We start from the raw sequence: 26,734 nt of genomic DNA on the forward strand, positions 1-26,734 counted from the left end.
ACATATGCGCATATCAAGGCATTCATAGGGGCATTCATAAGGGTCACAGGTTGGACTTGAACCCTGGGCCGCTGCAGTGAGGACAAGGCCTTTGCACATGGGACGCCCGCTCTACCAAATGAGCTACCAAGTGCTCCATGTTCATTGCCATTTCATACATTTTTAACATAAAACAAACTTAAACATAGCAGCTCTAAAGATGTTGTAGGATTTTATGTTTTCACTTTTTTAGTAAGTCCCGAAGAGTGCCTTCTAATTATAAACAGAGGCTGGATGCTCTGCTCCTCTGCCCTGTTGATAGATCCTGCAAATGCATAATGGTAGCAAGGTGTAGCCACGAGCTCGTCTGTTTCTGTACGCAACGATGAAGGTCTGTGCTGTGTGACGAGCCACAGGCAGTCTCAGAGGGAGAGGAAACACCACATGCTTTGAAGACTGTCGTGGTTCATGTCTTGCCTGTACCTGCATCTACAAAGGAGGATCCTAATTAAGTGGTCGTGTTTGTTTTTTACTGTGTTTAAGGAAGCTGTATTGGTGGTCACCAGTCATCTGTGCCAGCTGCAGTGCATTTAGACACAGTTTATACTAGCCATATGAATTACTTGAACAAGTGCAGGCCCATTGATTGCAAGTTTCCTGGATGTCCTACATTCTTGTCTTGCCCAGTCCCATCTGGAGCTGATCGGAGAGTTTGGTTCAATGAAAATGCATTTTGGCCTGCCGACTGCGTCCCAGTCGATTAGCTGCCTCATGTGATAATTAAGTCCCTGCTTCTGCTCTGCCTCTGGTGACAGACAGTAACTTGCCTCCTGCCTCATCCAACTTTAAGCAGAGGTCTGTGTATGCACATGCAGTGCAATGGAATGATAGTTTGTTCTGTAAAATCCAGGTAAATCTGAAAAAATCTGCAGCTCTGTTTTGATTATTCCCAAAAAATCCTTTAATAGTTTTTTTTAGTCTGATGAGCAGCCTAAAATCTTAAGAGAGAAAAATGGAAAAGGAGCGAATATTAAAATCCGAGAAGCTGAAACCAGAGAATGTTTCGCCTCATAACTGAACTAAAATCATCATTCAATATTGCTGTCAGTTTATTTTATGTGAATCTGTTTGTTCTTTTTAAGATTTTATGTAGTTCAATCAGCTGATAATTCGACTGATGGTTTAAGCACAGAAACCTGTTTATCCATGCTTAAAGTAACTGGCAATAAACACAAACTGGACTGGCCATTATTGTCCCCGGCAAATCACTTCTTGTTGTCAACACTATATTCTTAGCGCTGATTGTCACTAAATTTTTTTCATTGTTTGTATGGATATCCGTCTGTTTCACTGGCAATTTGTCGTCCTAAACTGTTTAAGGAAGGAAGAGGAATCGGTGAATCATGAAGCACCTGTGATGGATGATTCTGTTTATTTTGATGTTATTCCACAGAGCAGCGAGGCAGCCATTCATAGCCCATTTGAGCTCTAACCCCTTCGTATAGAGGTTGTTTATTTAACCGTAAAATTTAACAACTTGGCTTTTTTTTTATTAGTCCTTTTAAATTGTTAAACAGATGGAGCAGAGAGGCAGTTTGTTTTTATCGATTATTAAAGTGGTGTGTTTGAAGTATTTGACAGTGAACAGGCAGGCCTCACATACCAGTGTCATTTGGTCAACCCCTGCTCATGCATGGCTCTGCTTTATCAAGCATCCTGTCAAATAGCGGTATGTCATGTCTGAAGCCTTTTCGCAGCATGCTGAAGTGTTTCCTCTCTGACCTGGCACTGGGGGAGGCCTCTCTCCGGGTTATCCCGCTTTGAAGTCATTTGTTATGAGTAATTCTCCACAGGAATACTCAAGCAGAGGAAATATCTAAAAAGGTTGAAGCTGTGACAGCCTGCTGCACTGCTTCAGAGTTCACTGGCTCAGTGGTAAGGCAAAGGCCTAAGTCGAGGAAGGACAAAAGTCAAGGTTACGAAAAGATCCTTTCCTCAAGAGAGAGCCCCTTTAAGGCCCATTCAGATTCAGCAACATAATTGCACATTGCGGGAACTTTTGTTTGGTTTGTAGACGACGGAGTCTCTGGATACAGACCTTATCGTTGCTGTGTACTTCAGGCTGATGGTACATCGTCACAAAAACGTAACGGCACCACTGAAATAATTAACTGGTGACCTTTTGCGCAGCAGCTTTTGGCTAGAGATTTAACATGAAGAACAACAGCTGTCTTTGCACGTAATTTGTGTGCAGTATGATTGCAAAATACTTCCTCATGAATCCACCTTCATTGGTTCCTCCTGGCGACATTACCCCTTTTATGTTGCTGGAAGCTAACTACAGGATCTGGCCAGCAACAGTTTAGTGCCTGTTAAAAGTGTGCAGTTTGTTAATTTTTTACTTTCTGCTCCTCTCAGGGCCACACGGCGATGCTGAATTCCGGCTGCTGGCATCCAAAGATTAAGGAAGAATTCATGACCTGCTCCAATGATGGGTGAGTGTTGTGAGCTCTGAGTTGTAGAAAGACTCTCTTACTGTCCTGGTTTTTGTTGTGGCTTCAATATTGTACGTATTGTAAACCTAAACAATCACGGTGTAATCCATTATATTTTCAGAAGGAGAAACGTTCACCAAAATGGCCTCTAATTGTTCAGGCATATTAGACATGTATCTGGTAGTTTGCTGATAAATGATTAGAAGGTCCATAACCATTTCAACATTCAGTCAGTTATCAGTTGGCATTTAACTTCATGTCATGTCCAAGGCAACATCTTTTCTTTGCTCTCATGTCCTCTGTCACCAGCAGGGAGTCCTCTAGTCCAGATTATGGTTCTGTAGAGGGTATCTTGGCCTCACAGCTGTGCACCGACACATGGCTAAGTCCAAATTTTGCATCCTTTTTATTTGTATGAGGTGACTGGACCAGAGCAACACTGCTGGAGATAAGAAGACATCACACGTGTAGATGATTTAATCTTTCTGCTTTAGAAAACAGAGCTTTTGTAGCCTTCTGCCTCGCGAAAAAGCAGCACTAGTACTGTATGACTGCAGTAGCTGTAACCCTTTGTCCCGTGTAAAGGTGCAAGTAAATATTTGTGAGTGAATGTGTGTGACTTCGGGTGAGACCACAGTGATGAGTGAGTGAGTGTGACAGGCAGCAGTGCAGAAACCCAGGGCTATCATCATTAAGTGGAAACAAGGGCCCAGCTTTGTGGGCAGGCTGCGGCCCGGTGTTTACCAGTGTTACTGCTCTCCCAGATGTGGAGGCTGGTTTATTTAGCTCTTATGGAGGCTCTGGAAATCCTCCCCTGGCACGTTAGCACTGGGTGTTGCCCCTGGCCGGCTCACAGGAGAACAGTGGAGAGGAGCGCACAGGGAACCATTCACAGGCAGCTGCATGTGAGGAGGGTTCACTGCTGCAGAGCAGGTCGACGCAACGACCTGCAAGAAGGAGGCGAGGAGGAGAGAGAGGGAGGGGCTGCCCGCAGTGATTTACAGGTGAAAGATGTCCATCTATCCCCCCGTGTTAGAGCTCACATATTGCACTCTTACTTAATACATTAGTAACATGCAGTGCAATACAAGGGCTACACAGTGATTAAGTGCTGTGCTTAACTTTCTTGGTCGAACAACTTGCCTTCAAACCTGCCACCTCTTCAGTAAGACTCCAATGCAAACAGGATGAAGCCACAAGGGCTTAAACAGGTGCCAAACGTACAGATCGCATTACTTTGTTTCTGTACGCCTCATTTTCAGCATGAACGTAGTCAAATTCAGGCACATGAATATCACTGCCAATGTGAAATTTGCATCAAAATTCACTTTATGAAGCGAAGATGCAAATGTTATTGTGTGTTTCTCTAGTTTTGTGCATGTGTCACTAGACTTTTAAAGTTTTAAGATTTTAGCATGCATGGTTTTTTTTCCCCCCTCCTTGGTATGTTAGCAGAGCAGCCGAGCTCTCCTGGCTGCACATTAAGCTAGATGAAAAAGCACCCAGGCAACGCTGATCCATCCAGATATGAAGGGGTTCTGGATTTCACTCACATAATGCATCCCACTTCTTGGAACCGGGCCCAGGACTAAATTCAAGAGAACTTCTGTGCAGTCTCAGCACACACGACTGGCCCAAACTTTCAGCTTCTGTATTGGAAAAAATAGGTTTTTCTTTTTGTCCTTTTATGGTCTTAAGTTTCCTGATTGAATTTCTTGCGAAGACGGACTTGGTTGGGATTTTGGATTGTCAGCGTATTACAGTCTGTTCTGGTGGTTGCCTCTTGCTCATCCTCATTTAGCTCCATCAGTAATGCTCCAGTTAATATGAAGGGACCATCAATGTTTCGTCCTTTCTTTGCCCGTCACCCCCTCATGATGTGCTCTGCTCCCTCCACTTCGGTGCATTTTTCTTTGAACAACTATAGATTCAGCAGAGGCCAGACTGTAGTCAGTGGGCCTCTCTTTGGAATGGACCAGCAGTTTGCCAATAGTACCAGCGGGTGTCTGCTATTGGCTGTATCTGCTCAAACATCAGACCAACACCTTGGTTTTCTGTCTTTCTTCCCGTGTCAGCCTAGTTAGAGAGTCTTTGTTGTGTTTATTTGAATAGGTTATTAAGCATGATCACTGGACCGCCCAGCACCTTAATTGAAGGTGTCTCCTGGTTGTATTGAATCTCATTCATAAGAACTGCTTCCCAGGTCCTTGAATGATTTCATTTACCAGACTTTTTTTTTCCCCGAGAGGAAGTGGATGAGCGGGAAGAACTGATGAAGCACAAAAATGCAGCAGCAGGGTGGTAGTGATTGTCCCTGCACACAGAGGGTTGAATGGGGGCTTCAGCAGAACTGTCCGTCAGTGAAAAGAGTTTCTGCTCGGACTGGTGTGAACGTGTCAACATTTCACATTCGACTGTCGCTCTGTTTAAGAGTCGAGCGATTGTAAAACGGAAAAATGTTTTCCTACATTATTCATGTTGGATCCAAAGGGGCCAAATGCGTATTAAGCACTGAGCCGCTTTTACTGAGTCTTTGCTGAAAGACGGAACACCTGTTTGAAAACCACAGATTTATTTCTCAGAAAGTGAAGGAAGTGTGTGCTTGGTGCACTCCCGGTGGAAGTATTTCTTTGGCAGGATTGAGCTTGAAGTAAACTAAAATTATGGCTGGGACTTTTGTGAGCAGCAGCCCTTTGTGTCCTAAATCCTAAACAGTAGTGGCTTAAAAATTCACCCAAAAGTTAACAAACCACCGCACATACTGTAGAATTGTTAACAAACTAACGCTGTGTGCAGCTTTGCATTCGTGGCTTCAAGGACATGACATGGCTGATTCTCGGTTTTCACTTTTCGTCGTTTTATGGTACCCCAGGAGAACAATCAGAAATTCATGTTATGCTCTTTTTGTGACTGAGATTTCAGCCAGCGGAGCAGAGGATAGGACAAACGGCGACTTTCTAATTGGGACCACATGTTACTTCTGTTGAGTCTTGAGGGACACACTTGAGCATGTGCACACACAAATACACACAATTTGGGGAATGTTTCCAGGAGGTTTGAATGCCAGGGATTCCCTTTTGTGCTGGCCTGCAGTCAGGGCTGCAGCTGGATTTGGATGTGGAGCTGTATGCAAGGAGACCCAGAGGACAACATCGTAGGTCCTTTTTACTGCTGAGAAACAAACTATTTGTCTTTGTCATGTGCTCAACCCAAACACATAATGTGATGCATGTGACATATTAAGTCATTTTCATTGGCGGGCATCCATAAAAATAGAATGTTGCACTGAGCTAATTCAAGCTGCTGTCTGGATAAGAATTATCATTTTTGGTGTTTTTTATTTTTTTTTTCTTGGGAGAAGTCTGATTAGCCATTGTGCTTGTATGCAGTTTTTGTTTTGATTTGGCTTTTGGTTGGTGAGGTGCATTTGATTTTCCAAACTGGAAATCCAAGTTCAGGGGGCGTTCCAGTAGAAAGTGCCATCCGGGAACTCGGAAATTCCTACTTACAATGGAACGCACCATTGGACACCAGTTGCCACCTTCATCGAATGAATAGTCGCCTTTTTAGTAGTTGGCTTCAGGAAGGATATAGTCTCTGCCGGCTTCTCGGTAGTATTCATTTTATCCTTTATCTTGCACCATAAGCACACAGAGAGCGGAAAGGGACTCGACATCAATTGAGTCAGACTAGTACTGGCGATAGCTTACTTAGGATTTTTTGAGGGTAAAGGGCATTACTGGCAAATTACTAAGCGTGATTTGCGTGACAGGGCTGAAGAGTGAGGACAGACACCACATAGTGTGTGTGTGAGCGTGTTGGGGCGATCCACACACGTTGCACATCAGGTTCACCGACAGTCCGGATTGTCTCTAACTGTTGGATGCCTTACACAGGTAGTGTTCCATATCCTCCCCAGGAACGCACATACCATACCTTTAAGGAGTGCATTTATCTTTCTTGTTCGATGTACAGTCATGGCTGACTTTTTGACTGACAGTTACCTTAAGTTCTTTATTGTGTGAGTGTGATGTTTGTTTCTTTTCTTACCCAACTAAAAATGAGGCTACTTCCTGATGGGGATGTGGTGGGAGTGCATCTTTATCAACCAGATTTCTTTATTTCATCAGCTGTCTTGACTTCTTTTAGCTTGAGTGCAGTGATGTGTACCTGCAGTGTGTGGGTTCACATGTCCTGCTAAGGCTCCTATTAGGTCAATTTTCAAATTTTGCTACATTAATACTGTTGTGAATTTGCATGAATCAGTATCTCAATGTACCTACAATGCCTCTGCACTTCATTCAGAGTGTTTCTTCCCTTTGCTTCCTTGCTTGAGCGCCACTCCGTGTTTGCCTTCCCCACTTTATCTTCTTCAGCTGCAATGCAAGATGGGGCATCTTCCCCTCCTAATCCGCCTTTCTCATAACAGAGCCCCAGTTAGTCAGTCAACCGGCCATCGGGCAACACAAGACTGTCCCCGTCGCCGGAATTCGACCAATAAACAACCTTATATAAGACGTACGCCTCTCTTATCCCTCGTTCTTCCTTATCTGATCATCTGGGAAAGTGATCCTTGCAACCATCACCCCCACTAGGCCTATAACCTGAAAGACAGATAAAATCTGGGGCCTGGGTGAGTTGTCATTCCTCACTTGATGTGTGAATGACTGTGCGACCTCGTAAAGTGCACACGCATGACTGAGGATGTATGGGTCTCATTTTATTGCATTCACCCCTCTGTCTCTGAAGCGTTTGAATGGGAGGAAGGGGCTGCCGATTGAAGGGAAAACAGGGTTACAGGGATCTCCCTCGAATGTTTTCTCAATGCCGCTTGTGAATATTTTGACATCTCTTCTCTTTCGTTGCCATCGTTTTCCCCAAACAACCACCTCTTATGAGAAAATAAGGTTGAGACCACCCCACATGTTTCCCTCTGGAATAAAGTTTAAGTATCTGGCACTGAAGTTCATTTTTATTATTACTTCGTTTGATCTTTTAATGAGGGATGGAAAGTTTTTACACTTTAACAGTTCTACAAGTACCACATATTATTGCTGAGAGTTCCCCCTGCCCTGCTCTCCGTCTTACCCCTGACAGGTGAGGGTGTGCAGTCTTCGCCCTGCGCTCAACACTGGTGGGCTTCAGCCTCTCTGCCCTATCCCCCTGACAGCCAGCGCTGCCATGTTTTGGAAAGAGCCCTTACGATAAATAACATTCCAGGTTTTGTGTGCTACGCGAAAAGGTTATGTTGTCTTTATTGGCGTGACAGACGCCCTCGGTCCTCTGTAAACAAAACAGATGTCTGTGTGAGGCAGCAGGTGGACCAATTTGTCATCCAGTCCGTGGCTACCACTCTTTGTCATTCACGCATACGTATATCTGCTCGTGTAAATAACTTAACTGTACCCTGCCGTGGCCTTCGGGTCGTACCGGGCAACCTCCTTTTTGTACGTGACTTTAAACATCTTCTTTTCCCAGCAAGAGACCTTTTGATTTATTAACAGCTTTGGTTTGTGCAGATTTAAACACATCTATGCATCAAACAGAGTTTTATTTGACCCTTGCCAGTTCTCACTCAAACCATATGTCTTCAGCTGGCATTTGTATCACATTGTTAGACTTATCCAAACACAGTTGAGTGTGTGTGTCTGTGTGTGTCTGTGACTTTGTAGCCGGCCACGGAGGAATCCTCGCCTGGCTGTTAGTAGCAGCTCTGCCTGTATGTTTATACTCCTCTGTTGACCTCATGACCCAAAGGTCACGGTGCTCACTAAAGCAAGCAGTGGGTTACAGACACATTTGGACACGCTCTGTCTGGTGGGAGGGACGGCGTGTGAGAGGTTAGCTAACATGTTTGCGTGGAGTCAGGTAGTTCAGTAAATATGAAGGAGGTTTGAGGCCTGTTTTGTCTTTTTTTTCAATGGCTTCTATAACTTGCTGCTTTTTTTCATCTGTTTCACCTCTGTTATACACTGTCGGGGTTTTCACAAGCCTGGATTGGAGGACATTAGGTGGTTTGGGCTAGGATGGTGTTAGCTGTGTGCAACATCCCTTGCTTGGACATCCTCTTGACAGCAAGCCAAGCCAACAGGGTCAAAGGTGAAATGTTCCACCTTATTTTAATCTAAACAACGTGGTGTTCTCAGATCGTAGCTCATCTCCCAAAAATTCGAAGTATGCAGAAATCCTGACGAACTCTGAGTATGTCTCTTCATTTTTAATTGATTAAGCATACATATATCTAAATTTGTCAGTGGCTTGAAGGAAACATTAATTGTACTTTTATGGATGATATTAGTTAATAGGTTTTATTATGACAATTTAATTCTATCTGTATTCATTTACATATAAACCTGTAACCATCAGTTTTTGGCAGGCTTAACATTTATATGACATTTTAGAATAAAACCTCCTATTTGCACATGTACTGTATGAGAACTTTGAACTTCTATTCTACCTTTTCAGAGGTCCAGGTTGTATAATGTGTTTTCACATTTCATGGCCTCTTCGGACATGCCTGTCAGACTGATCTACTGTTCTGCTGTTTGCTAACCCTTCAACCCTGCAACACTAACCTTATGTTCATGAGAATGGCGGGTACATTATATCTCTATATGATTGTGATTTATTGCGATGGTAGATAGTGGTAATGACTTAAATATGTCTTGAGGGCAGGATTTTTGTGAGTGATTCACGACGGTCGGGTGAGGTTAAATTGCATCCTCTGCCTGTCCACAGCACTGTACGCACATGGGACCTGAACTCTGAGAAGAAGCACAAGTCTGTGTTCAAACCGCGCTCCTTCCAGGGAAAGAAGGTCATCCCCACATGCTGCACCTACAGCCGCGATGGGAAGCTCATTGCAGCAGGCTGCCAGGATGGCACCATCCAGATCTGGGACAGAAACCTCAGCGTGAGTCTTAACACACACGCACACAAGTACCAACCACCACAATGTGCAGAAGGTTGTAAACATAGGATGTCTGTTTGTTATGGCCTCGGGTGCAGAGTCATGGGACTTGGGTCATCCGGTCACAGGGCACAGAGGTCAGAGTTCAACAAGTCACTGACCAACACTGACCAGAAATCAAAATGACTGGCTTTAAAATGTGTTTGTCTAAACTGGGTGTAGTCAGATAGTATCCTGCTGGGCATGCTAATCTTCACCCCTTTTCCGGCGTGTTATTATAATGCCCATTAAGGCAAAGGATGTGGTGTGTCAATACTTTTCCACTGTCTCCATTCAAGCAGGGCTCCAACATTGATGAGTTAGCATTGAGTTTGAAACAAGACTGAAGAAGAAGAAGATACAAAAACAATAACCACTGTACTGTATTCCCTGGCCTTCAAGTCAGCAACAGATCAGTTCATACTCCTTAGCAATTTCCATTATCAGCCCAACAAACAGACAGACAAACCTGTCCACTGGCATTGGGAAAGGAGTCAGTTGGCTATTTCTAGTGTGTGTATATAAAGCAAATTTTGGTATAGAAATGGTATCAGAGGCACTGTAAGGCTGAACTTGGACACAGTGGTGCTTCGAGCCAACTGCTAATGCATCCACATGCCACTAGCATGGCTCAAAATAGCTGATTATGTAACTGAATTAACTGACGTGTGATGATTGAGTTGAGTTACATAAAAGTTATTGGGGGGCCCGATCACCATTTCCCGCCGTACAATTTCCACAATTACTTAATTAGGCAATTAAGTGATCAAAGTGTTCATTCCAGTCTTCCACATAGTTGAGGTAATAGTTGCTCTTGGCTCCTTGTTGCTCTCATTTATTTGGCTGTTTTCACTTCAGCTATTTGACGAATCGTCACTGTAGGTAATAATGACTTACGTTCAGGGCTGTAGAAACTGTCCGCACCATCTCTCATTAAGTAGATCTACTGGGCATCTTGAATTTTTTTGTCCACTTGAGAGTGTTTGTTCTTGATGCTTGTCATATCTCTCATTATGTATTTGCAGCAAACGGTAATGACATGTTATTGTTTCCTGATGGTCAGTGAAGAAACATGTTTGGCAGCTTTCTGCTCACTTGCTGGTTTGCACATAAAAATTCCCCTCCATGAAACAGATGGGAAGAGGGAAAAAAAAGAAGGGGAAGCACTCGTAATTCAGTATTTTCAAAGATGACATGTACGCCGAGTGTGTGCAACATTCCACTTTGGTTTTGTCTTGCATTATATTAAGGTCTTTTGCAAACATTGTTTCATAAGTTTCTTACTCCACAGTGCCTTAAAAAAAAAAAAAAAAGGTGGTCACTCACCTGGGAGTCCTAAAACAGTATGAACTCACATTTTAAGATGGGAAATAAAACTGGAGGACTGCACAGAGATATGGCTTAATACTGTCTTAGACAACCTTTATCTAGTAAAAGACATCCAGCCTTATCTGTAATTCAATGTGGCACATGTTTACTATAATTCCTTTGTTCCACTTCCTATCCTTTCATCTGTCCATCCCCCATATGTGGACAAGGCTGAATGCCTCTGTTATTTCATATGAGAATAGTGACAGTGACAATTAAGCTGTAGTTAGTGAGTTGGAACAGCTTGATTGGGCAGAGGGGCTTATCCAGATTAGTCAAATGGGAAGTAGGCTACATGATAATTACTCCAACAGTCAACTTCGTGATCACAGGACGCACAAAAAATGTAGTAGATGGAGGATTTGTTGTTCCTGTACCTACTTTCCTATTGAAGGAGCACTGGTGCTTGAACAGACTCCCAACTCTCCTCCACTCACCCATCATCCCACCCCTGGGCTGCTCGTAGCAGCAAGCTGCGAGTGATTGGGTTGAAGCTCTCCAAATTTATTACCGCTCTTTCTCCAAACTAAATATTTACCCTGCGTCCCATAGCAGCTTACAATAGTCATGTCTGTTGCCTGACCACTGGAGCCTGTCCTGTCTGAATGGCTCAAGAATGTAGTTGGTGCCCTCTGCCCTAATCAGCAACCTGCGCTGCTGACTTGAATTCAGCTACAAGCCTAAAAAGGAGTTGACCTCCGGATGCTTTTATTGCTGCTCCCCCCCGCTCAAAGGATGCCTATCTCCTTCTGTATCGCCACTATTACTCATAGCTAGAATATGCAGGCAGATCAATCAGGATCAATCATGTACATGACCTTGATCTAGAGCTCAGCCTGACGAGAAACTATTGAGGATGACACATCGTGCTCTTGAACCCTGACATATGTTGATTGATCCTGTGATGGGGGAGTCAAGTAGGTCTCTTTTAGTGGTCTGCCACAGAGAGTGATTGCATGCTCATTCTCTGACCAGAGGGGTCGGTGCCAGAATTACAAGGCTGCGTTTAAATGGTTGCCAGGTAATGTGCACTCTGTGAAAGTCTGTGCATTGAGGGGTGCAGGCCTTTCGTACAAAAAAAACATTACCACAGAGACTTGAGGAATGTTATGATGTCATTGGTGGAGTTGGATGTTTCCAGACATCAAAGTGAAACCCAAAAAGAGGTTGTTTGGATGAACTACCTACCTAGTTGGAGAGTGTTATCACGAGATGACATGGCAAACTTTCACTTGTTTTCTGCATTTACTGCCTTTGGAGCTCAATTCCCACAGCAAGTATTCTTCATTTTGGTGGCTTCATAATTCTTGTTTTGTGATCAACCTAAATGGAGAACATGGCAAATTCTCCTCAAAACAAAAAAAGCCCAAATAATAACCACGGTGTCACTTTTCAGTCCCTCAGATCTCACTGTCAAAGCCAAACTGATTCTGACTCTGGTTTGACCTGCTGCTTTGTCTTACCTCTTTGGTTGTAGCATTTTTACTTTCGCCTTGTTTAACAGTGCAAGCTGTTGAAGGTCTAAGTAGGTAACAGGTAACTGGACACTTTTGCAGACAGACCGTCGAACATTTAATTCAGGCCAACGGAGGCTTGAGACAGCCACATATACCATGTTTTTATTTTTCTGTCATAGCCTTTCTATTTATGGTTTGCTATTGGAATTGGGAAGGGTATTATAGCAAATATAACAAAAAATGCTCATAACCTACATTACAGTAGCTCTAAGATTTCAGATTCCAGTTTTCAATTCTAGTCTGTAAACTGCATAAACTGACCACCAGTGCAGGCCAGCACATAATTTACTGTTCCTGGCCCGGTAGGGTCAGACAAGAACTTCCAAAGTCTAGGATCTGATAACCAGAAAGAGTTAGTTTGTAATCAAACTGGATCAACAGGCCTGTCTAAAGATAGTCTGATCCTAAACATTTACACTGGATCTCAGTCCTGCAGCCTTCATTGTGACCTGCTTGTGATTTCTATCATTGCCACACAGCTTTATCTTCCCTCCCTCAACCCTTTCTTCATGTAATGACAAACAGTCGCTGAATGACCTACAAGAGGCGCTTTTTTAAAGTGAATGTGAGAGATTTCAGTGTTGAGCCTATTCCTTGCACATGTTTAAACACTGAACAAAGACTTGGAAACAGTGTGTACAGAGTCCTACTTTTTTGTAGAGTTTGTGCCTGAGACAGGAGCACAGTTAAATGAAACACGCTTTTAATTTATGTGGGCACTCAGTCCAGTGTGATCCTCCAACACACACACACACACACACACACACACACACACACGGCTTCACCATCACCACTTGTTGATTTCCATGAAAGATCAGAGCAGCTGTTCAGGACTTGTGCGGTTTGGCCACTCGATCCTCAGAAAGTAGCAGAGGTCAGAGTGAGATGTTACAACTGACTGCACAGTGGGCATCATGAAGTCTTTCAGGTGTGCGGTTGTAAAAGTATGGAGGTTGGGGAAAGGCAGGGCCTCGCAGTATTTATATAATGATACTCTGATAGCGTGGTTAGGAACAGTTGGCCCCGTGGTAGATTGTTATCATAGTCTGCTGAGGATGAAACCCAACGCTGTGTTCCTTCAGCTATTTATCAACTCCCGCTGCCCAACGGGAGTAGAGGTGTATTAGGACTCTGTTTGTGCATATGCATGTATGCACGCATGACCTTATATGAAAGGTACACACGCATTTATGTGTAGAAAAACAGACACATCGGTCTTCTAAATAAAACCAGGAGAATTTGGCCTGCTGCTTATTTAGGCCAGAGAGAAGGGCACAGTTTACAGAGGAGGTCACAAGGCGTGAGAGAAGTTACAAACAGTGTACAAGAATCCGGTTTCACAAACCGGCTGTGTAGATTATCGCAGGAAGCAAACACCATGGCATCTACCAATGCCAGCCAGCATCAGGATGGTAAATAAACACTACTGCTTTCACAACAGCAGTAAATGATCTAGAAATATCTGGTGTATGTTTGCAATAAGCAGCTAGAACAACCACTAGCTAGCTATTGAAGGCACTACTTTTACTGACTGGGATCATCAATCAAGTTTAAAAGTGAAATAATTGCAATTATTTCCTGCCTTTCATTTATGAGCCTTGTCTCTGTCTTTTGTTTTTCTTAATTTGCTCCAGAGCTGAACAGAGGCTCGTATTTTCCTCATTCCACCTGTCTGTGTGGTAGCATGAGAGAATATTTTTAAAACATAAGTATAGACGTGAAGAAAACATTTCTTTAAAACAAAACATACACTGAAGGCAGTATAACATAACAATACAACATGAAAGGGGTTGAAACACAGCATGTGCAAACAGCATATGGTGTTAATCTCAGAAAAAAAGACATCAGATGAAAAAACGGGGGGAAAAAAACTGATTCATCACAGGCCGAAATAGAGCTCATAACTTTTTTTTTTTTAAACTAGTTGACCTGAGGACACTTACAGCTATGGTGGAGAACATTCTTTTGAGGTCACGTTTCAGAAAAAAATAAATGCATCGCTGGAAATTTCTCTGGAGTTACTAAAAGCAGATTTCATCACCGTTTCCTCGTTGAACATTTATTGGGTAATAGCTACATGTTTAGTGCCATATTTTCCCACCATGCAAGTCTTCACTTCGAGGATAACTGGACTATCCTCTCCATTCGACCTATTTTTATTATGTGCCGCTGAGCTTCATAAAACAGTTCATAAGGCAAGATAATTACAAGAAAACGATTCATTAGCAGACCCTCCTGACCCCGACGCAACCCACTTGTGTCTGACGTGCATGGATGCGCTTGTGGTTGCTTGAATGGAAATATTGTATGTTTGGACATGCTCCAATTGTCCATGTGCACAACACATGTGGTTACACAATGTGCGATAGCATGATTGAAATGGAGGCCCTGGTGTCTTTGTTTCTGGTTGATCAAATAAACTAGACAAGCTCAGTCAGTCGACGTGCACCCTCACAGTGGCGTCTTGTGTGTTTGACAGGGTTTTAGTCGTACACTTTAAGCTGTTTTTAATGCTTTTGCTGCTGTGTAGTTTTCATATTAAATTGACCTCTTGACTGTTATTTCTCAAGCATGTCAATTTAACTGCAGCAAATAAAAGAATGGGAGGATAATCTAAGATAACAAATGAGGAGAATGGATTTGAGTCCAAGGTAATATAAGAGTAAAATGATGATGGGAAGCAGAAAATTACCCCCGGAGAGACGACAGAGTCTAAATGGCTAAATGGACTCCATGTTATCTACAGTTCAAGGTAACTGTGTTATCTGTCTCGTCCAAGTTAATAACTTCCCTCCATTTACTTTGGAAGTGAAGTATGGCCTCGTTTCCTTCTTGTATCGTAAGGACACATCACTCATTCACCTCACGCTCCGCTCTCCCCACTCTCCCCTGCTCCTTTTGCCAGCGTTTCTTTGCGTTTCTCTATCTTATCTGCCCTCCACACTCTGTGCTCACCTCAAATTCCTTATCCAGCTTTCTGAGTCAAAAGCCTGTATTGCAGCAATTCTCTTTTCACTGATTTATTTGCATTCCGTTTAGAATTAATGAAAATGTAGCTGTATAAACCAAGGTTATGTTTGTTTGAGTGTTAGCCAGTCTACTTCCCAGACCTATTGCTTCACCACTGTCTTTTAATGATCGATCTCTGCAATCTGGCTGTACTGAGTCCAGGTGAAACCGAGGCACCAGGAAGTTAACGTGGGAGGCAACAGAGAGAACTAGGGCTTCAACTAAGTTTGGTCACTTTTATGGTTAATTGATTGATTGTTTAGTCTTTAAAATGTCAAAGAATTGTGAAAAAATGCTCATCACAATTTCCCAGAGCCTAACGTGGCGTCTTTAAATTTCTTCTTTTGTCGAACCAACAGCCCAAAACCAAAATACTCTTCAGTTTGTTTCAAAGCAAACAAAGAAAAGCAGCAAATCTGCAAAGCTTTGACATTTTCTGCTTGAAAACTGACTGAAACGATGAATTGATTTATCAAAAAGTTGGTGATTAATTGTCTTTCCATCAACTTACTGAATAATAATAATAAAAATAATAATGGTTTCAGCTTCTCAAGCATGAGAATGTGCTGCTTTTTTAAAGCTTTTTATCCCTGTGCATGAAATGTCTGTCAAAACATGCAACTTGAGGATGTCGTCATGGGCATTTACAGACTAAATGATTAATTGAAATATGCTCAGATAAATTGCAAAAGAAATAAATACTGCATCCATAAATGTATAATGTGGAGCAAAAACTTAAGGGTTGGCCAGAGTGACATAAAATTCAAATGTTGTATTTGTTTTTATAACTTTTGCTCATGTACTTTTTGGGAGCTTTTCTTCTTGCTGTTCCTTTGTGTCTGTGTGAGAAAGATAGAGAGAATCAAGTGTGTGTGGGGGGGAGTTGTTGAGCTGGGTTATTTCCAGCCCTGAGCTGCAGATCTTGGCACACACACACACACGCTCTGCACTACAGTACTACACTACTTGCAGAAATTGAGCACTAAGAAAGTATATGGAACGGCTGGCCATCTTGAAAACAGCTGTTTAGACGAGAACTTAAAATACTTCTGTTTGCAGGAGGGACATGGATGCAGTGGCTGGAATTAATTAGGGATATTCTGGATGACTTCTTAATTGGGTGTATGGAAAAATCTCATGGTTTCTAAAATGTCTCTGAAATGCCACTAAAGCTGCACTTCATCCTTAAACTTTTTGAACAACTCATCTTTTTAAATAATGAACTACATAGGTGAGACTCTGTTTGATTTAGCTTTTGTAATCAGTCCGTTCTCACCTCCATACAATGACCCTCAACTGAAATGTCACTTAGCCTACTTGGTTTCCAGTGATACATGCTGATCATCACAGCCAAGCTGACTAAGATCACATTCTCATATACAGCAGCATGCCGGGGAAATAGTTAGAAGGGCTTGATGGTGGAAACATTGCCTGAGAGGCTGTAATATTAAGTGTGCGGACATCCTCTTTTTTCCATTGTAGGTTGCTATATCTTATATTGAATGTGCACTTCCTCTGGTTCAATATATTATTCATGGCTTCAACTAAGGATCATTTCCATTATCCTCTGATTGTTTTCTCAAGTAGTCAGTTCATTGTGAGGTCGATTTAGTTGGCCATTGGCCAATGTCGGGGCCACAGGTGAGCCGTGTGGCCCTAGTTTTCGCTGTGTCTCCCTGCTCAACTAAGCGTGTCAGTTCATGAGAAGTATCCATGATTTCACCCATCTAGTGTGGTTTCTCCTTATTTTATTATCTCCGCCTCTTCATCATTGCCATTTACAACTTTAATGGGAAATATTCTTGACTAGAAGTGCCCCCGTTAGCGAGAGTGGGGCTGAAAAGTAAAGGCAAACGCTGCTTTATTATATCAATGGTTTTTATATGCGCAGTCCTGACTCTTCTGGTTTCCCTTTTTGAGAGACAAAAACAAACTACCTCCTCCCTGTGGTATGGAGAGATATTACTTCTTGTGCAAGCTCAGAATGTTTAGAGCTAGCAGGCCCTGAAATCTCAGAATATGACTAACAAGGCCTATAACCCGTAAGCCCAAGGTGATTTTTTTGTGTGTTCAAACAACAGTCTAAAACTCAAAAATATTCACTTAACTATCACATAAGACAAAGAAAACAAATAAAGCATACGATTTGAGAATCTGGGACTAGGGACAGGTTGATATTTTTGTTGGAAAAATATTTCTCAATTATTAAAATTGTTGCAGATTAATTTTCCTTTCAATTTCAGATTAATAATAATAATAATAATAATAATAATGCAATTTAGAAGACTTTCATCCAACATGTCTTGTCTTTTAAATGCTCGTAACCCCAGTTTTAAACACAGGCCTTCTGTTATAAAATGGAATTATCCAAGCCCAGGCTGAGATAAACCCTTATGACATCGTGAGGGCTATGATCAGATAACCCTAAGTTTTGTTTGACTTGTCAAAGCTGCTTTAAATCCACGGAAGACATTATGCAACCTTTACAGACTGAAAATTAATAGTAATCTAGTTGATGGACTTGAACATGTTGCTTAACCAACACTTTTGAATTAAAACGTTGTTTGACCTTAAACCTCAATCTCAATCCTCAATTGTCTTCTTTGCTGTCTGCACATGTGTTGTTGGAAATTAAATTTGCCCTCATTTTTCAACTGATCCTGGTGGCCATTTCAATTTTGATGTGATTTAAAATAGTTCAAAGGGCAATGTTAGCCCTGGACTGCAGTTAAAAAGGTTTCTGGTGCACATTATTGGCTGGTAAACTGTACGCCGTAGGTATATTATAACACTATTTCGGGTAGAAAAATCAAAAGACCATCTGTCAGGCAAGCGTCTAAGCTTGCCAAGGTAAATCTCTGTGGTCTGAAGTCTTGCTAAGGAGTGTGGTGGGTATGGTGGGTGAAGTTGCTGGTATTTCATAAGTTGTAATAGGCTTCATGGGTAAACATATAGTCCAGTGCTCTCAGAGGAAATAGGAACCGTGTGTTGTTTTGAAGACCGAGAATGAAAAGGTCTTTTTGTTACTTCAGTGACACACTGAAGTTTGCATTAACAGCATCGGCTACAAGCAGAGCTTGTAGCCGATGCTGTTAATGCTGTTGCATGTCAGAGGATTCTAAGAACTCTTAAATATCGATGGTAAGTGGTAACAAAGGGACTGTGGTTATGGAAAAAACGGAGCAAGTCATAACTGCACTAATTATTCATTTTGTCATGTAATTGATAATCAATTACATCTAGTCTGCTTTTTCCACTCTCTTTTAATGTCCTTTGAGATGTCTGTGATACTGTACACATCTATGGTACAAAAAAGGACATTTATTGATTCTACATTGCTCAAGTTTTTCTTATTTTTTACTTGTATAACTGTTTTTAGGCACAAACAGGAGCAACTTGCTGCTATCATGACCTCTGTACTACACTTTCACACATAGATTGAGCACATGACATGGAAAAAAGAAATAGCATTTATCCTTTACTTGACTTATTCATGCCAGTCTTTAAGAAGAAGTTGCGTTACATAGCACTGCTTAACCATAAACAAACCCTGTATAAATCTGTGTGGTCAATGGATTTTTTTCTCTTTTTCTGCTCAGGTCCATACAAAGTTCCACTGCCGACAAGCACACATTCCGGGATCAGACACCTCATGTCTCTCCTTTTCCTATGATGGCATGACTCTCGCTTCACGGGGAGGTAAGAAAAATATCTGAACATATCTTCCAAACCACACAGCCAGCAGTTGCACAAATTGGGGTTGCACTCACAGACACCCCAGCTCAGTTTTTAGGTCTAATGCTTCATCCAAACCAAGGTTTTTTTAAGCAGAAAAGTAGCCTGACTCTTACCAAGTGTACAAATAAAATGAGACCACCGCCAACAAAATTATACACAGAAACACATGAGTTTGTCCTTGGTGTCGGATCTAGTTAGGAGGTTTCTAGCACAAAGACAAACAGGAATAACTCTGTTTAAGAGTTCTCACTCAACATTTTTCCTATAACGTAAATGAAAAATAACTCTTGCGGCCTTGTTGTACAGTCAAGAAAAGCCACTATTTACTTTGTGCTCTGGCAAAGTAAATAACTTCAATGACAACTCTACTGTGGTGACCGTCTGTGAAGTAAATCAATTTACAGTTTACTTGATGTCTCCATCTGTTTTCTAGGCGATGACACTCTGAAGATGTGGGACATACGCAACTTTAAGAAGCCTGTGAATGTAGCGACTGGACTGACCAACTACTTTGCAATGTGAGAATTTTTACACTTGTCATTCTAAATACAATCTGCTCGATAAGTGCAAATTATGTGTGCATCATGAACTCATGATATTGGCTGCGTGTCATTTTCCCTGTTAGGACTGACTGCTGTTTTAGCCCGGATGACAAACTTCTTGTAACGGGGACCTCGGTGAAGAAAGACGAAGGAAATGGGAAGCTGGTTTTCTTTGATCGGGCCTCCTTTCATCGGGGCTATGAAATCGAGGTCACAAATGCAGTAAGTTCTGCCTCAGTGTCCACAATCATTGCAAGATGTTTTTTTCAACTGGTTGATATGATGAAGTGGTTACAAACCAAAATGTCTCAAATTGATGCTAAATGGAAAGGAAACGAAATGAGTCACAATGAAACATAATGAACCCAACATGCTTGTCATTTCTCCTCCATATGATTAGTTTGGGCTCAAACAAAACGGCCATGAAATGTTTTTATTTGGTTATAGCTGCCTGAAAACACAACAGCAATTATTAAGGCCTCGGTATGATGGCCTTACAGATTTGACTGGCCTGATATGGGGATTTATTTAAATTCTATGTAACCCAACACAGGATTACACAGGCACTTTCAAAAAAATGCACTGTAGGTGATTAGACGTACTGTATCTATTTGTCACCATCTTTCGCGGGCTAACTTCAGCCAATCAGATCAACATTAGGAGAGCGGAGCCCATTGATAAATCTAACTCTTACCAAAACTGTCAAAGGAGGAAAAAAAACACATTTTCCATTGAGAAAAGCCTTCAGTTACATTTTTTGCTCTTCTCTCAGTGAATTGTACTTTCCAGCTCTGATATTACAGATACTATGGCAGCTATGCTAACCTCTTGAGGAGCCGCCATTGTTGTTATCAAATGAATGTTCACTTCTCTTGCTGGTCCTCGCCGTTAGCTGCCAGCAGTTCCTCAATGGATGCTGATTGGTTTAACCGCTATGGTTTGGCCACAAGTGCAGAGCTTGAAGCCGATCACACAATCACGAAATCTTGTGAATCCAGCTTTCACGCAAGGCAAATGTACAAATGCTGATTCCAAAAAGAATTGTGACATGGTGTAAAATGGTAATTAAAGACAGAATGTTTTTATTTGCAAACAAACTGTTTCCTGACAACGAAGTGCTGCTTAGCCCATGTTGTAATATCCTTTATCCAATCACGTGTCTCACAAAGAGGTGAACTCCTCCCTCTTCATTCCGAATCACTAAACTATAACCTGTTACCAATCAACCTGTTTACCTGTGGAATGTTCCAGCCATCTGTTTTTTGAGCATACCACAGCTTTTCCAGTCTTTTGTTGCTCTTGTCCAAACATTAAACATATCGCTGGCATCAAATTCAAAATAAGCATGTTTCCAAAAATCAATTAAGCTGATGAGGTAAAAGCTTAAATATATTTTATTCATACTGTTTTCAATTGAGAACCCCAACTGAGTTTGGATTGTATAATTATATAATAATACTGATGGAAACTTAAGCCCATAAAAATCACATAAAATGTCACATAAATTAATATCTGTTTACTGAGAAAAATAAATAGTTCTTGTTTTCTTTATAAGACAAATATCAAAAGCCCTATCCTTTGGCAGTAACTAGACATACTTTGAATCACTGGGCCCAAAGCTAGTCATTTCTCATAGCAGAATACATATTTTCTCCAGCTTCACTCTGAATGAAAGATTGGCAGTGGGAGAAAATATAGAGGAAGAAGAGAAGATTTATGGAGGGGAGTGAAGGTATAGGAGCAACGTTTTAAAAACAAAACTTAAAAAGGAAAGCTTGCAGAAAGTGGAGTAATGTGACCTTTCCTTACTACAAGTTATTCCCACAAAACTTTGGCAGAGCAGCTGTTGACGGTTTTATATGTACTGCCTTTGAGTTACATTTGAAATTAAATTATCAGCATGTTCCATTCACATGCACAGACATAGACTGTCAAACACGTTAGCATACTATGCACTTTATACTAATCCTGCTTCCTCAGAAATCCATTTGGTGAAGGCAACCAGCCATAGGTGCTGAAATGAAGGGCAGGGGTGCTGTCTTCAGTAGAGAAACACTTTTTTTTTTTGTTGCTTCCTGCTCCTCTGTCTCTACTTTTCAACAGATTTAGCACTGTGTATCTGTAGTCATAACAGTGAGGTCTGACAGAGGCTAATGGCTTCTAACTTGGTCCCCCTGACGAGGACATGACACTTTCACATGGGCCGCTGAGTGAATATGTTTGGGAGAGGGGGGAAAGAGACAAAAGCTGGGTCTGTGTCTGTGCATCCCTCTGTCCTGCCAGCCAGCTGCTGTTAGCCTGCAAACCTTGGCACAGCATCAACTCTAAGTGCACAACCCGCTGCACAGTTGCAATAACTGAGAGGAGGGGAGGGCAGTCTGTGTTTTGATTGCCCATTTGAACTTTAATTGGATGTGTTGATTTTTCGTCACTTTCTTATAATTTCTTGTTTAAGCTGTCAATTTATATAAAAGTACCCCTGTTGATTTCAAAGTTGAATGTGAGCTTTTGAAGTCTTATACTAATATTAATTGAGACAGCTACAAGAGCCTGTCAGCGCAGTTGTCTGAAGTCAGAATTAAGAGTGACACTGCGTTAAAATAGACCTTACTGAGTTCTGTGTTGGTTACTCTTTATGACTTAAAGCGCTAAGAATAGACTTTTTAACATCAATTTAGTCACTGGCAGTGCCTTGGAGTGCTGCCTTCCTTCAATCAGGAGGAACAACACAAATCTCAGTCTCACACAGATGCTACACAGTTATCTGTGCAAGCGATTCTCAAAATTGAAACCACATTTTCTTGATACTGTGTTGTGTAGATGATGTTGCCACTGTCCCCTCTAGATAGCTAGAGCGCCTGTATTGTGGTAGAGCTAAATAGTACTCTCCAAACAAAACATAGAATAGATATAAAACATTTTGAGTGATTAGTTTCAATGATACTGGTCACCCAAATATGACAGTTGACTTTTTTCAGTCCAGAAATTCCTGTACTATATTCTTTTATTTACATTCTTTTATTTACATTCTTTTATTTACATGATCAGGTGGAGTGAAATCTTTACTTGTGAAAAACAATCCATCTGTATGGATGTCGGTCTTTTACACCCAGCAGGGCATATCATCATATGTCGTATGTAAGGCCTTCCTGTAGAGTCTACATAAACTAATATACACAGTATCAACTGTAACATTTGCACCCACTTCAGGGGGGTGATGATATCGCTATAGGCAGCATCAAAGAAAGACCTCAAACACTTTGGGTCAAAGAGTCTGTTGGGAACTTAACAACCCTCCTCCTTCTCCATCTTTGCATCACTCAGTGGACGTTTGTCTTCTCTTTCACCTCTTTACTCAAGAGAGTAAACATTTGGAAGTGATTTTTCCATTGGCCTTTCACTTGTTCCACCGTCTACCATTGTATGAAACTCTGAAAGCTGCAGTTTAGTTTCACTGGAAGGGACAGGAAAACCTCTTCCTGTCTGATCACAATTTCAGCTGAACAGAAATCCAACACATTTCCCATAAAAGAATTCTACACGTTGCCACAAAAAACAATGCAGTTCAGACTGGTACAGACTGCCAATGGCATTGGCTTTGGTTTTATTTGGTTTTATTAACCTCTCAAAATGTTTTATGGTAATGATTAAAGTCAGTCAGTCATGTCAATATGCTTTAAAGGCATTCACATACTTCAGCAGTTTTTTGTGGTCATATAACTTCACTTAATTGCGCTTGTTTACATAAAATCAGTTTGTGGGTCAATATGTGGTCGTGGGTGGGCACATGGGCGGTGTTGAGGAGGAAAACAGAGGAAATGCATGTTATGTTGGAGAGTCATGCTATCTGTGGACTTTAATATATAGTTTTAGCCGTTATTGATAATTGACCAGTAACCAGGACCCTTAACTTTATGCTTTGACATTCAGTGGACAAATGGAAATAGGGAGAGGCTTAGAGAAGTATATATACAATTTTAAGCAGTGTGGGTTTGGGTTAGCTCCCAGATTTCCTAGCCTGGACCATTTTGATGTCCAGCATTTTTGGATTGACCTTTCATGGTATTGTACTATAGGTATAATTCAGCCCCTCTTTTGAGCCCACTTACGATAATCTGCCAATCTGTAACTATGGCCATGCCAAATTGTATTGGTCAAAAATAATTTTGATCCATTGAAATTTAGTTTTGCATCAGATCAGTTATTTTAGGTTGGACATGCACTTGGTGAACCTGATGGATGTGCTATTTACTATGTTTACATCAGCCGTCTGCTTCTAGGATGGCCCGAGAATTTAAGTGCAGCCTTTATAAAGTGGCGTACCAGGCAGGCAGTGAAAGGAAGGGTCACCAATCATTTCTAACTAAACAGTCTACATAACCCTGGACCTGGATTCTGGGGTGCGCTTGGGAGCGGAGGCTGTTTTAGGCCCATTTGGTAAATACTTCAGACACTCTTAAGCTTATCTTAGTCCATCAAAAGGGGCAGGAACCAGGTGAGACCCTACTGACATCAAAGCACTGAGCCTTTGGCTGAATTTCAAATGGAAACCAACTTAAACCTGCAGCTCTTATGTAGATTCTGTAAATGTATGCATGCACTGCTTGCATGCATGTTTGCATTTTCTGGTACTTTTGTATTTTGTCATCGCCTGTTGCATTTCTGACCCTCGTTGCAGTGTAATAATGGCTTTGAAGTAGCACCTTAATACTTTTTAAAAACTATAAGACCACAATTAATTAATACACCAGATTATTACCGCTGCCAGTGGTTCTCAGTCACTGCCATTAATTAAATACTTAAAGGTCCTTTTTGTCAGGGGTTGTTTTTTTAATCTCATTCCCAACTCCAAAATACTCCAAATACTGATGCTTTGGGATCGTAGATTGGGTTGGCCGGCAACGCAAAGCGTCAGTTTTTGATGACTTGTAAAAACCAAAGGATCAATATCTGACGAGTGGGGATAAAACTCAAAAATGAACTTTTCTTACAAATACAAATACCTTTTAATTAGCTTGAGGTAATGAACTTGTGTATGACTTGGTATTATTATACAAACACTTGTGTAGTTACAGCCCTATTAATGATACCAAATATAACTATCCAGTAAGGTGGACTGTATGTTAAATGAAAAAAGAAAGGAGCATTGTCTTAATAATGACACTTGGTATGAGGCAATATATTGAGAATTTGCATAATAATTGGTGTTGGACGAGAAAAAAGGTGGCATCATCATCATACAGATGTAAAACTCTAAATAATCAAAATTTCTCGGTAAAGATTCTGAACTGTCTAAATGACCCTTTGTTCGGGGAAAGCATTAGCTAGAGTTCTGTGTTTGGGCGACCTTCACAAGGTGCCCGTGATACACCTACCATGTCAAGCTTGATGGCTTTTGAACAGTAGACTACGCCCTATGCCATGCTATTCAAGGAGGACTTTTACTGGAATGGTCTGTCTTTCATCCCCAGTAAGAGCAGCCAAGCTTGAAAGGTAGAAGGGAGGCCTTAACTCTGTTCTTTCTTGTGCATCTCACCAAGTAAATCTTGCAAGATGTAGAAGCCAGTTGTTCCAGTAAGGCAGTTCATACTAATTACAGACTTCTCGGACGTGTGCCCACTCAGTGTGCAGCGGAGGTGCTAAGTCTCGAGTTCTCCTTTCCCACTACTGCATTCAGCTGGTCTGAGCAGCCAAGTCTGTCAGAAGCTGTGCACATTTGGATCCACTCACCAGCGACTAAATGAGGAACACAGCTGTGACTGTTGTGTCCCATTAGTGCTGCATAACTTTATTTCATAATCAGCATACATACTGGGTGAGTGGCTGTTGTCTTGTTTATCCCTAATCAGCATTTGGTATTTTAATCTGAGGGGATATTGAAGGCTGCTACTGAAGAACTGACTGATTAAAGTTTCCTTCTCCATGATGTGATGTAATTCAATGGACATGAAGCGTAAACAGGGGTTCCTAGAGTGTAAACACGCTGCTCTGAATTTCTGGAAAGCAGTCTTACTGTTGGCTCTGGGCTTCTCAGTGGATCCAGCTGGTGTGGGCCCCACTGAACTGGGCTCTTTTAGACTGCTCTGCTCTTTCTGTTGACTTGTTTTACTGTTGACAGAATGATTTGTTTGGGGCTGACAGAGTTAGTTTCTGAACTTGACTGAGCTGCAGTTACCTGACTGTGATGTCACTTTTATTTTGACTTTTACTGCCTGGTTTGGATCGCTCTCTGTTGTGTAGCTGTACTGTGCGCTGGGTGAATTCCTCGAGCTTTTACGGTACCTGTGGAGTGTAACAGGATTCCTAACTGTCATCTCTACCTTCCCTTGTATGCAGGGACAGTCTGCGTTGCTTTAGCAACCATGACGGGGCAATTTATAACCCATTACACATTTACACTGAAGCATATCCACAGTGGGTAGGCTTCATGATACACACATGTTGACACATGTTGTGTCAGTTTCATACATCCACGACTGAGGTCCGATTTTTGTTGTTGACTTTGTTGTTAGTTTAACAGGGAATAGTGCATAGATCTTGATGAACAAAATCTGGCATATTTAGGTGGCTGGTAGGGACGAGTGAGTGCAATTGAATGTGGATCCTAGATCTGATGTTATGGTTTAGTAGTTATGGATGCTTTAAATGTTTGATACAGGACTTGATAATTTGATATTGGAATAAGCTTGAGGTATGTGCTAGTGTTGTCACATATATGCAGTACTGAAAAATATTGATACTGATTTGAAACCGTTTCAATTCTCATTTTCCACAGTATTGATATTGATAGTAGCTGTGCTTTCTCACTCTCTCTTCTCTCTGACAGCATGTCCACACACACACACACACACACACACTGCTACAGTGCCAATAGGCCCGCCTCCAGTTACCTTCACTGCTGTTGTGCTTATTACAGGCCTTGCTATATTTATTGTTTAATAAGAATCAAACATTTTATGCCCTCAAATTTGCAACCAACCAGCTGACCAGTCACTTTGGTAATGTCACAGCTTCCAACTCAAGGGAAATGACAGACAAAATATGCACATGGGAGATATCTTCCCTCTGGTTAACCCTAAACCAAAACAGCTACGGAACAAATGAAAAGAACAGCAAAATAATGGTGCTTGACTCCAT

General features: G+C 41.6%; 1 protein-coding gene across 2 annotated transcripts in view; it reads left to right on the plus strand.

The window, feature by feature from the left end:
- Positions 1-26,734, plus strand: part of LOC119030427 (WD repeat-containing protein 70) — a 41,109-nt gene that overhangs the window by 5,534 nt on the left and 8,841 nt on the right. For both annotated transcript variants that reach the window (XM_037118005.1, XM_037118006.1), the window contains exons 9-13: positions 2,398-2,474; positions 9,213-9,387; positions 18,917-19,016; positions 19,489-19,573; positions 19,681-19,819. In XM_037118005.1, the coding sequence (XP_036973900.1) occupies positions 2,398-2,474; positions 9,213-9,387; positions 18,917-19,016; positions 19,489-19,573; positions 19,681-19,819 (576 nt within the window). The remainder of the gene's footprint in view (positions 1-2,397; positions 2,475-9,212; positions 9,388-18,916; positions 19,017-19,488; positions 19,574-19,680; positions 19,820-26,734) is intronic.

This window comes from Acanthopagrus latus, chromosome 12 (assembly GCF_904848185.1).
Source record: "Acanthopagrus latus isolate v.2019 chromosome 12, fAcaLat1.1, whole genome shotgun sequence".
NCBI classification, from domain to species: Eukaryota; Metazoa; Chordata; class Actinopteri; order Spariformes; family Sparidae; genus Acanthopagrus; species Acanthopagrus latus.